Source organism: Helianthus annuus, chromosome 2 (genome assembly GCF_002127325.2).
Source record: "Helianthus annuus cultivar XRQ/B chromosome 2, HanXRQr2.0-SUNRISE, whole genome shotgun sequence".
NCBI classification, from domain to species: domain Eukaryota; kingdom Viridiplantae; phylum Streptophyta; class Magnoliopsida; order Asterales; family Asteraceae; genus Helianthus; species Helianthus annuus.
This window is the reverse complement of record NC_035434.2, coordinates 152,474,603-152,486,813: the sequence shown is the minus strand read 5'-3', so window position 1 is coordinate 152,486,813 and position 12,211 is coordinate 152,474,603. Positions and strand designations below refer to the sequence as shown.

The 12,211-nt window shown below is 34.9% G+C and overlaps 1 protein-coding gene across 1 annotated transcript; it reads right to left on the bottom strand.

The window, feature by feature from the left end:
- Positions 1-8,022: 8,022 nt before the first annotated feature.
- LOC110898564 (protein FAR1-RELATED SEQUENCE 5-like) lies at positions 8,023-11,625 on the bottom strand. The gene is made up of 6 exons (XM_022145360.1): positions 11,427-11,625; positions 11,167-11,247; positions 9,785-10,586; positions 9,450-9,708; positions 8,790-9,359; positions 8,023-8,691 (listed from the first exon to the last, which is right to left on the bottom strand). The coding sequence occupies exons 1-6, from the start codon at positions 11,623-11,625 to the stop codon at positions 8,023-8,025; spliced, it is 2,580 nt and encodes an 859-aa protein (XP_022001052.1).
- Between the last annotated feature and the right edge of the window lie 586 nt (positions 11,626-12,211).

The following is a 12,211-nucleotide window of genomic DNA, read 5'->3' as shown; positions in this document are numbered from 1 at the left end:
AGTTTGTCGAGTCGCTAACGGACTAGTTTAGTGCATAGCGACGTAACGCCGGAAACTTGTGATTATGAACATTCCGTTTGTATCTTCTTATTGTTTTAGTATGTTTTTCATCAATTGACATTATTCCGAAGTCCTGGAAATGCTTTGTTATAAGTTCGGACGCGTTAAAAGTGCTATATTTTAAGCCGAAACGGACGTTTTTGAGATTAGGGCGTTATACCGGAAAGTCTTGTTTCTTTGCAAGATGTGTTTTCATAATAATGTTTTCTTATATAAATGGACTCAGTTATGTTATCCGAGTGCCGTTTTTCAGTGTTTCGGTTTGATTTCACGGTTCGCTGGCATGAATAGTGTAACCGTGAATAGTGCACGTGGCACTTTCTACCAACCCTTTTTAGGACATTGTTTGACTGGTTTCGAAATATGACGAAAACCAGCATATGTTTTAGCTTTGTTTCCTTGTCCTAACCTTGTTATCCAATTAACGACACTATTACGTAATTAAATTACGCTAAATGCATGAGATTATGTAAATAAAATAGTGATTAGTTTGTACGGAATTGCCGGTTTATTGCCATTTGTCACAATCAAGATAATGCCGCAACTGCAGCTGAGGTGGCAAACATTGATGGTATGAGCTTTTTTGCATACCTACTTAGATTCAATCAATTTAATCTTAGAAACATAACACAACCATTAAAAAGCCCTACATAATGTTACATTTTTCTGCAAATAAAAAAAATGTAGCATGATTTAATTAAAAATAACGTAAAAAAGTAATCAGCCAAAAGTAAAGTTAACCGCCTTATGTATCTCCTAAAATGCAAACTAAACGTAAAATATATGTAGATGGGGGTGAGGGTGACAAAACACAAGAGAAGATACCAGATTCGCCAGCTACTACACAAAAAAATGGCACATGTGCAGTGACACGCGACGAAGAAAGTCAGGCAAAAGATCAAGAGAAGAAAGCTACACCGAGAAGTAAGTTCTACATGTTTTTTTGTTTCATTCAACCATTATATAAAACTCACGTATAACCTGTTACATGTGTACAAAAATTAAGAAGAACCGATAATACAGAAAAAACTAACACATACATGTATGTGTACATGTAAATGACTAGAATTGGACAGCAGCAACGAAACACAAAACATGCAAGAATTGCTTGATGGCCCTACCTTTGACCTACTCACTCAAGAAACCGACCTAGGTAAGTCATGATTCCAAAAGTAAAAAAAATAAAAAAACAGTAACATGTGTTATTTCTGTACACAACAGATAATCAGAGATATAAAAACAAAAAAAATGTGCAGGTGCTGATGTCGATGAAACAAGTGATGCCATGAATCAAGAAGATAAAAAATCAAAAGAAGAAGAGACCAAGAATAAAATCAATGGTAAGTTCTACATGTTTTTTACTTCATTCCAAAATTATAATAAACTTATGATTTTTTTATTAATACTAACAAACAAAAAAAAAATAAGCAGGCAAGGGAGCGGCTGAAAATGATATCAGAAGTAACGCTTGGGTAAAGGAACTTGAATCAAAACGAATAAAACCAATTGGTAGGTTCAACCGGTCATGCGATGACCATGATGATGGAATGGAAATTGAAATTACATCAGAAGAACAGCATATATGGGATTTTCTGTTCGATATCAAATACTCAATGTAAGATTCCGTTTAAATTATAAAATACTAGTTGTTACATTAAGCAAGGCTTTGCTCCAGATAGATTACGGAATGTTTTGGTCCAAATAGAATGTTTTTTTTACTACACTATTTTCTTTTAAATGTATAACAGCATACGTTTTTTCATAAACAACATACAGGCCACGGAAAATGGTCATCTCTTTGTCTAGCGGGGTAACAAGAAAATTTGGTGAATCTGCTGAGTAAGTTCAGTTATATAAAATATAAGTAAAACATAGTATTCGTAGATTTTTTATATCCAGAATTTAATTTATAATTTTAACATTATCTTACGTAGAGATATTATATTCAAGAGTATTTACGTCACCGAAATCACAAAGACGCTGATGCGCACATTGAGGGAGGAAGTGAAGGTGTTCTCTGACGTGGTTGATGCTTGGGTAGATTTAATGAATTATGAAGAAGTAGAAAGAAACGACGGCTCCTTGACGCGTATTTATTTTAGAACAACTGTGATAGTGAGTATTGATCTTATATTGTTTTGATCTTTGTCTATGATTCTGAATTTATTAAGTCTTTTGGCTCTTCAACCAGCTTGCCTATTTAAAAGACTTTTTTTTATTATTGGAATTTGGGTCTTGCACCAGCTTATTGACATATCTTATTTGAAAAAAAATACAGGACAGCTGGTTATTGACAGATTCTGCTTGTGATGATGATGAACGTATGAAAACGTTCAGCGAAAGGGTGACGGATGCGGGCGCATATGAGTTCATTGGGTTGAAAATGGTTTTCTTTCCAATCCTTGAGAATGATCAATATTACTTGATTGTCTTCGATCTGAAAAACGGCGCAATAACCGTGATAGACCACAGGCCTGATCGCACACCCTTAGTTGGCATTAGGGATCATCAAGACTACTACATTAAAGACACACCATACAAAGTGGTTAGTCATTCTCTGTTCTTGTAAACTTCATGATGAAGAACAAATAACTCATACCAAAACTGATTAGTATATTGTTTTTAACAGAAGCATATGATGGACGCTTATTTGGAGCTTTCCGAGCATCCGGCAAAAGATGAAATCGCAGCAGCCAAGATTGAAAGGTGTAATATCAAATGGGCGACCCCTGCGCATCCAATGGATAGTGCGGTATTCCTTATGCAGCACATGCAGAAATTTAACGGCATCAATGAACCTTTTGAATGTGGTTTTAGCAGCCACTGGAAGAAAAAGCAAAAACAGATTCTTGCCCTCCGAAAAAAATTCGCTACACGCATGCTACTCTCTAATGTGAATTTGATGAACGCAAAGGTTCGCGAGGCTGCATTATCAGTGTGAGCTTCTGCTAGTATTATGTTTTTGGTGGAGATCTTAAACAATATAACTCGTACTTTGCCAGTTGCCTATGTATGTATTTCACTATTAGTCTATGTCGTTGCTTTGGAACAAATGTCTTTATATGTATGTTTAATGTTAACTTTTGGCGAACCATAAGCACACTAATGGAAAGTTTGACTAAGATAATTTCATTTGAATAGCATACAAATAAGATGTAGCAAAAAAGGTGTAAAAATGCAATATTTTCATTTGATAACTTTTTTAATCACTTTGACAAATCTAAATAGAATATTATGTCTAATATGTCTGTTATTTGTGGTAATAATTATCATTACAAGCTAATTTGTTACAAAAACAAGCTAATTTGTTAAACAGTCGTAATTATCATTACAAGCTAATTTGATACAAAATGAAAACAATAAAAAAAAATACCTGTTTCGTTACAAAAACCAGTACAAAGTAGAAAATGTAACAGCATATAGGGCAGACACAGCATATATTACTCCTAGTTAAAATATTTTTTGGGGCATTTTTATAAAGAAAAAAAAGTAGAGTCTTACAAATTAATGCTGCCAACTTGTAAGTGTCTAATCTATTCTGCACCAAAAATAAACACAAACCAACACCATATCCAAGAAAATATATCATAGTACCGATTAAAATTAATTATAATAATATATATAAACAAAAAGAAGTACAAATGTGATATAAATCACCCAGTATAGGGAATCTAAATTGGACAAAAAGCAAGTATAAAGTACAATGTCAATGATGTTTACACGAACCAAAAGCAAAAAGCATAAAAAAATGAAAACGAAAAAAATGTCAACTTCTATCTCTATCTTATGCACATGCATCAATAGTTCTCTTGTGATTTGATATCTATAGTACAAGCATTTAATGAATCCCAAATGTCTCTTTGTGGTGTAATAACAATAAAATAAAATATATATACACCTATAACGTTGGGTGAACAAAAGGAGGGAAGAATCAAAAGTACAAAACTTTAAAGAAAGTTGTTGCATCAAATGTAAAAGCTACTGATTGAAAGGCTGAGATAATTATATGTATGGGTAGCCTTATATGTTTCAGCCTAAGGCCATAACCCTTATATCTATAATATAATTATGTTAGAGGCCCTTATGTTATATTTCCCAATTAATTGCTTTAACACAAAAACAAACAGCAAAAAAATACTTAACTTCTATGTTGGTTAGGGTATTACATTTAAGGCAACATTTAATGTTGATTTAAACTGATGTAAACAATCTAATTAATTTATCCACCTAACATCATTTGCTTCTGTATAAATTAGGGTGAAATGTAAACATTTGTTTCATCACTTGTTCCCCATAAAAAAAGTGAAAAAAAAAAAACAACCTTATTATGTCTAGTCCAGCATCACCATCTGACTCAAAACGGGTTACCAAACGATTGCGGAGAACTCTTTCATTTGAACTCCAAGCTCCAAAATCGGATGCCAACCCAGAGTGTTCTCAAATCACAAACACCCCTTCTCTTCCGACAACGCTGCAAACTGTTGAAGAAAATCTTGCTATCGATGCTAAGCTTATAAGTGACCTCCTTACTAACACTAAACCTGAAGGAACAACACATGATGAGATGTGCTTAGATGAGGCACTTTTTGATGTTGACTGGGGATCATTTTACTTCACTACTCAAGTTACCCCTGTCAAAAACTCTTCATCTGTGGTGCTCGCTGACGAAGCTAAACCAGTCAATGCCACACAAGAGAACCCCCCGGCAGTTGATCCAAAGACTACCAATGATCCAGAAGATGATCCTATAGATGATGATTACTCATGTTACTCTCCAAACACTCTTATCTTGTGGGCCAACCACAACCCGTGGGAGAGTGAGCTTAGCCCAGAACCATTCAGCACTGAAATTCAATATAGCACTCCAAGATCGTTTCTTGACTAAAAAGTGGTGTTTACATCAAGTTGCTAGTATCGGTGTGAAAAAAAATGTGCCCCAATTTTCCCTCTCTCATGCAATATAGGGGCTACTTTCCTTATCCTATGTTGTTTACCATATCTAGTGTTAAAGTTATTATGTACTCAACTATTGAGTTAAATCTATGTTTTTCCAATCTATCTTATTCAAAAATTCGTGTCGTTATTATATGATTTAAAAAAAATTGATATCTTAAAAAAAGGGCATACATAGGTTACACACTTTAGGAAAAAAATAAATAAATAAAAAAGAGTCACGTGATCAAATCTAAAAAAACATACAACGTTGTTGGGGAAAAAAAGATATTCAAGGAACGTTCAAACAAAGGCACATGATCAAACACACATAGAACAAAAATGTACAAAAAATCTCACTGAAAAAAAATGTATCTCGGATACACCAAAAATGTACAAAATCAGAGGCAAAAAAAAAATGTAACATGGTAAAGACAAAACCAAAAAAACACTAACATATAAAATTCTCAGATTCAACACAGCAAAAGTCTACATAAATCTTAGGGGGAAAAAATGTAACATGGTAAAAACAAAACCCAAAAACCCATAACATAGAAAATTCTCAGATTTAACCAAACATCAACAAGTACATACTAGAAATGTCATTAACATACTAATAAGCATAATCCAACTAAGTACTACCTATTTCTTAATGACAACAAACAATCCTAACAAGTAAGCTGCCAAACACTAACGCTGATATCAGTAACCATATAACCCTCTTCTTCTTCCGAATTTCTTGTTCGCGGTAAACAGTTCAGCTTGCAGGTTGTTGATGTTCCTCAAAAGACCTGGTATGATCCTAGTTGACTGTAAGCACATCGGTGGGTCGACCCAACCAATGAAAGGGCAGTTGCTAGGCTACATTAAAATAATGGGCATAAAACACGATTAGAACACACATTTACTTATTAAAATCAGGGTTCGAATTTTTTACCTTAAATGGACATGAATAGAACCTTCTTCCTGGGTTATCGTCAGTCCATGATGTCCGGATAGCAGCAATCCTCCCACATGAACACCTTTTCATCTTTTTTGAGAGGTAGATGAATTGTATACAAAAAAGAGAGATGAGAAAATCATATATTTAAATATAGTTTGGGTAGTTGGAGATGGAGATAGTTGGAAGCCTCTAGTTGAAATGATGGATCTAAAATAAAGATATGAACCAACCATTTGTGGGTCCCATTATAAATATATCCTTTTGTCATTACCCACGTCCATGTACTTCCTACTCTTTTTACTTTTCATTACTTTTTTTTAACATAGGGCCTACCCCCCTAGGAAAAGTTTTAATACCACATATCTACTTGAATAACCAAAAACAGAAAAAAAAATAATACATCCCAACAAAGAAGTAACAACACACAAACTAGATAGTTTTTTTTTTTCCATTAGATATTACACCACAAAAAATTACAAAAACATTAGACACATAAATTACTCCTTAGATAATGTTGATAACCTGATACTACACCTAATTTCTAATTAACCTAAAAACATACATACATCTTAAAAAACAACATAATTAATAAAACACAACAACAACACCTAATTTCTACTTGAGCTTGTTCATGTGAACCATTTTTTGCACTTGCATGGGTTTGCTGGCACGGGGGAAACTGATATGTTTATTGGGAAATATGAATCCCACTCAATTTCACTCATCCACGAGACATCATCAACCCAATCGCTGGTTTTGGGATCATCAACATCTCTTTTTGTTGGGTATATTGTAGGCTCACCCTTGGGCACTACTCTTGGCTCCATCTTGACTGTAGCGTTAACAGTAGGCTCATTTTTCGGTATTGCTCGCGCCGTATGCTTCACATCGGGTTCAACCTTTGGGGTCGAACAACTACTTCTCTTCCCGCGGGGGTGCCCATCACTAGTAAAAATCTTCCTAAGCGTACGTATGGGCATAGCGGGTAGAGGGCTTGTTTCAGGAATATCGCCAACGCCGACTGGAGTCGATGCATACTTTCGAAGTCTCTTCCCAACATTAATGAACTCATTTTTTTCAGGATTGAGATCGATCGCCTCAACATCCGGAACTTTGGAAACCAAGCATGGCCTCTTGTGCATTGTTATGCTTTGTGTGTGATAAGTAGGTAACAATGCTTTGGGGATATACACATTGGGTATGCTGAAACTATTTATAATGAAAAAAATAAACTTTGGGGGTGGATGGTGGTGATTAGATATGAAAGTAAATGACAAATTAAATGCATCACCAGATAAAAAGGAAAAAGTAACAAAAAGATACATCTTGTTGTATGTATTCTGTAAAAATGTATCTACAGCTTGTGTTTTGTAAAAAAAACTACAAACACAAAAAAAAAAAAAAAATACAAACTACTATATGTGCTTAGAATTTTTTTTTGTTACTGGCTTTTGTAACGAAAAGGGTCATTTTCTAACTAATTATATACGTAGGATGGATGTAACGTCCAAAATATGTAACATGGTATAAACAAAACCAAAAAATCCATAAGATAGAAAAATCTCAGATTCAAACACAGCAAAAATCTACAAAAAACTCAGGGTAAAAAAAATGTAACATAGTAAAAAAAAAAAAAAACTAAAAAATCCATAGCATAAAAAGGTATCAGCTTCAACGAAACATCAACAACTACATACTAACGAAAATATCATTAGCATACTAACAAGGATAATCCAACTAAGTACCACCATTTCTTAATCTCAACAAACAATGCAACGTTTACTTCTCACACAAAACATTAGGGATATCATTTCATAATGCAACTGATCAGTTAAACCATAGTCATTAAACTGAAAATCATACGACATACCAAACCCACATACATCCTAACATGCAAACATATGCATGTGCATCGATTTTCAGATAATCTACACATGCAAACATGTGCATGTACAAAAGGCGGCACAAAAAAATACAAAAGGGGTGATCAAAGTTTACTTGCGCTCCACTAAAATGGAGACCAAAAAGCTGGCGTCATAAAAGTTTTCAAAACACGCACAGCACACACATCAACATAAAATACCAAATCAAGTGGACTCCTGACTCGCAGAGCTTGAGTCCTCGTCCTCGTCCTCGTTACCCGATTTATTCTTGTTCTTCTTTTTCTTGCAATTTCTTGAATCATGCCCAGTCACGTACTTCATACAGGTTCGGCAAAGCCTGGGTGTTTTGGGAGGTTTGACAGCAGAGTTGCTCGTTCCATCCTTAGGTGCTCTAGACAATCGTCGGCGTTTGCCGCGTCCTTTGTTCCTGATCCCGTCTGGATTGTTGAGAGTTACGTCCCCATCTAAAGAAACACCAAGCAATTCTTCAACAGCAGCATAGTTATCATTGTTGGCTTCGTCATCAACTGGTCCTCCATTTAGTAACTTGCATTTCAGTTCCTTTATCTGCTCAGCGAAAGAAGAAAGTCCTCCAACATCACTTCTTAATGCGTCCACACATTCAGTTACGATCTCAAGAATCTGACTTCTCGCAGCAGCTTGTGGACGAGTGTCAACGCCATATCGACTCTCAATAGAAAATAAACTTTTAGGAAGCACGTCCCTAGACCAACGCTTAACAACAAACTGGGCCGGGATTTTTTCAATATTGTTTACCCGGTAAACACAAAAAATGTGCCTACACAGATATCCAATACGGATGAAGCAGTTGCATGAACAGGATACCGACTGATTACTCAACTCAAGTTTAACCTACAAAAACACCAAAACACATAATTAAGCTTCTGTGAAAAAAAGCATAATGAATAGATTAAAACAAAAAATGCAACTATAAGGATACATCAAGTTACCGTGAATGTGTTGGTTGCAATGTTACGTTTGTCCAACTGATTCACATAGTAAACATAAACATCATCACAATCCTCCGTGTTTACAATGTAACAAAACAGCTTCCCCTTGTATATCTCTTTTCTTACTTTTGTGGAAATTGCATGTATATACAACTCAAAAGCATGCTTCTCAATAGCTAGGTCAGTACTGTCCATGAATACACTAGATGAAGTTTTAAACTCTGCAACACGTTGCCTGTAACGCTGATTGTCTATCCTAGTTTCGTAACATAGCATGAACTGAACTAGTGTGTTAGTGCTAGAAGAGTTGACCTTGAAGCTTGAGTTAGAGCTTTCACATCTTGATGTAGTCTTCATCAGACAACACATTGGGATGTCACGGAAGTAGGCAGGTACCCATTGGTCCCTAATTGAGTACATGTCATTCAACCAGTCGTGATCTTGTAACCCATATTCCTCCATCAAAAGTTGCCAACGCGTCTCAAATGTAGATGGCTTCATGTGAATACTCCACACCAAACGATGCATCAATGCTTTTAGCTCAGAGTTTTGTAACAGGTCTCCAGCAATCTATACATCTGAAAACACAATACTGTTAATAAAATGAAACAACAAAAAAAAAAAAAAACTTCTCAAAAGAGATTCATAAATTAATAAAACCTTGGTGGGAAGTTTTTTCATAATATGCCACATGCAAAGGCGGTGCCGAGAGTCTGTGAAAACCTCTGAAATGGCAGCTTTCATTGAAGGGTCCTGGTCCGTCAGAACTAACTTTGGTTGCTTCTTGTGTGCCTTCAGAAATGATTCAAGTAACCACTTGTAAGACTCAGTGGTTTCATTGAATAACAAGCCAGCACCGAATGTCACACATTGTTTATGATTATCAACGCCTGTGAAAGGAACAAAAATCATGTTGTACCTGTGCGACAAAGAAAAAAAAACAAAGGTTAATAATATGTTAAAGGGAAAAAAAGTGCAACTTTCCAAAACCTTACTTGTTAGTGTGATAAGTCGTATCAAAAGCTAACACATCCCCAAACACCTCGTAGTTTATCTTGGAAATTTCGTCTGCCCAAAAAATCGATCTCAATTGCCCTTTCTCAACAACAAACTCATAGTAAAAGTCTGGTAAGCTCTCAGATCTTTCTTTGAGACGATCTATAACAAGTTGCGCATCACGATCGCCAATATAAAGCCTAACCGACTGGCTCCAGTTCTTAAAATCAGTTGGCGTGCCACGTACATTGTGATGTCCACCCATCAGGGACACTAAAACTCTGTGAGAAACAATCGGACCAATTCTGTTCAAACTCATGTTATGGATAAACTGTTTGGATGCAAATGGTAGTTTCCTTGAAATCCTACTTAGGTCACGATTAAAACGCTCAACAAACGGATGATTATGGTGCTCATTGAACCCTACCACTGTGCACGTAGAGCTGCCCTCACAAAACTTAACCAGTATACTAGCCTTGCAATCTGTCACTGTGAAATTACTTTGCCTAATACTCAAGCTTGACTGCTCCAAAGTATCAGTTTTACGCTTAATCTGTGGTTTTGAATATTTAGTACACCTTATGTACTGGTGAGTGACAAACCCCTTCCATCTCTTGGTTTGCCCCTTACGAATAGAAAACCCAGAATACCCAGCATAGTCCTTGTACATACTGAACACATCCTTCCACGTTTCATATACAGAACCAACAACAGGCTTTAAAACAATAGGAACATTAGGACACCACATTCTAGTCCCATTGGGTGTGTAGTGAACATAAAATTCCTCGTCCGCATGAACACCTACAAAAAAGGTATTGTTTAATAAATTATAACACGTATAGGTTAAAAAACAAATTTACTTGTAACATGAAACCTAACAAACTGATACTGTATTTCCAAAAATACAACATTAACACGTTTTCCAAAAAAATTCAAATAAAACGTGGACGTAGATTTTATTTTATTGATGTCGCCAAAAAGTGTAGATGCTAGTGCATTTTTTTATGTAAACAAAAAAAGTAATCTCGAGTGCTTTCACGTTCCAAAAAATATAAAAACTTAATACAAGTGTAACGACATGTTTTATAAAAGCTTGTTTCATAAAAAAAATGGTTACACTTGTTTTTACCTTGAAAAAAAATTACCACATTTTCAACCAAACTACCCAAAACATCATCTGTTTATAATAATAATAATAATAATAATAATAATAATAATAATAATAATAATAATAATCATAATGATAATGATAATAATAATAATAATAATAATAATAATAATAATAATAATAATAATAATAATAATAAACTACAAACATTAAAAAAATGGGTGTTACAATAAACCTATAGATAAAAATTCATGGTTTCACATAAACAATGACCTGTGGATAGCAACTGCGTAAAAGTACAATCTTGAACACCATCTTCATCATCATTTGGGCCATTTTGATTCAGAAGTGAGGCTACACATAAAAAAACAAAAAAAAAAAAAAATAAGCAAGAAGAATCCAATGAACATCTAAACAAAGAAATCCTTAATTTACACAACAGAAAAAAAAAAATGAACCAAGATGAATCGAACGAAAATCTAAACAAGCATTTAAAGCTGTACATTTAATGAAACAGAAAAAAAATCACTCACGTGGAAGCTCAGAAGAAATAGGTTCAGGATCTGGTGAAACTCTACCCTCACCCAAAGCATCTTCATCTTCATTAAATGCAAAATGAAGTGAAAGATTATGTGGGACAACATTTAAGGGTGAACCAGGATCATCATTGAGGTTGGGTAACTCCGTACCGCCGGCAACAGTTCGATGTTGTTGGCTGTTCGAATCAGCCATGTTAAATGCAAATACTCTTCAATGGTGAGTAAGGATTCTCTCTTTCACTCTTCTCTCTGGTGTGAATAAATGAAGTGAAAAAGCTGATGAGGGGTATGTATTAATGAGATGGGCAATGAGATATTGGAAGGTTGTGAGAGTAAGATGTGAGAGAAGAAGGAAGGTTGTGAAAAGTCTAACAAGTACTAAATGCATTAATTAAAAAAGATGACAAGAAGGAAGGTTGGGAAGGTATGAGAAAGTCTGCGTGTGCAAACATCACCAACCCATCACTACATGTCAAAAATGTAACATAGAAAATGACTATCATGCCCTTGCTCCTTTCAAATATCAATTTAAACGTGGATCAATCCTAGCCACATGTTAGAGTTTTCAGGGTTTAGTCAACTGGATTGAGTTTTCTCGTTATAATTAGCCTATATATATATATATATATATATATATGTAGGGTAGGGTAGGGATATGGTAAAAAGTGTCTAAAACGTGAGAAGGGTAAGAAGTGTTTTAAACCATTGGATATTTGATCTAATGGTTGAGATCAATAGGGTATAAAATGTAAATTGTGTTTTAATTAGAAGGACCTTAT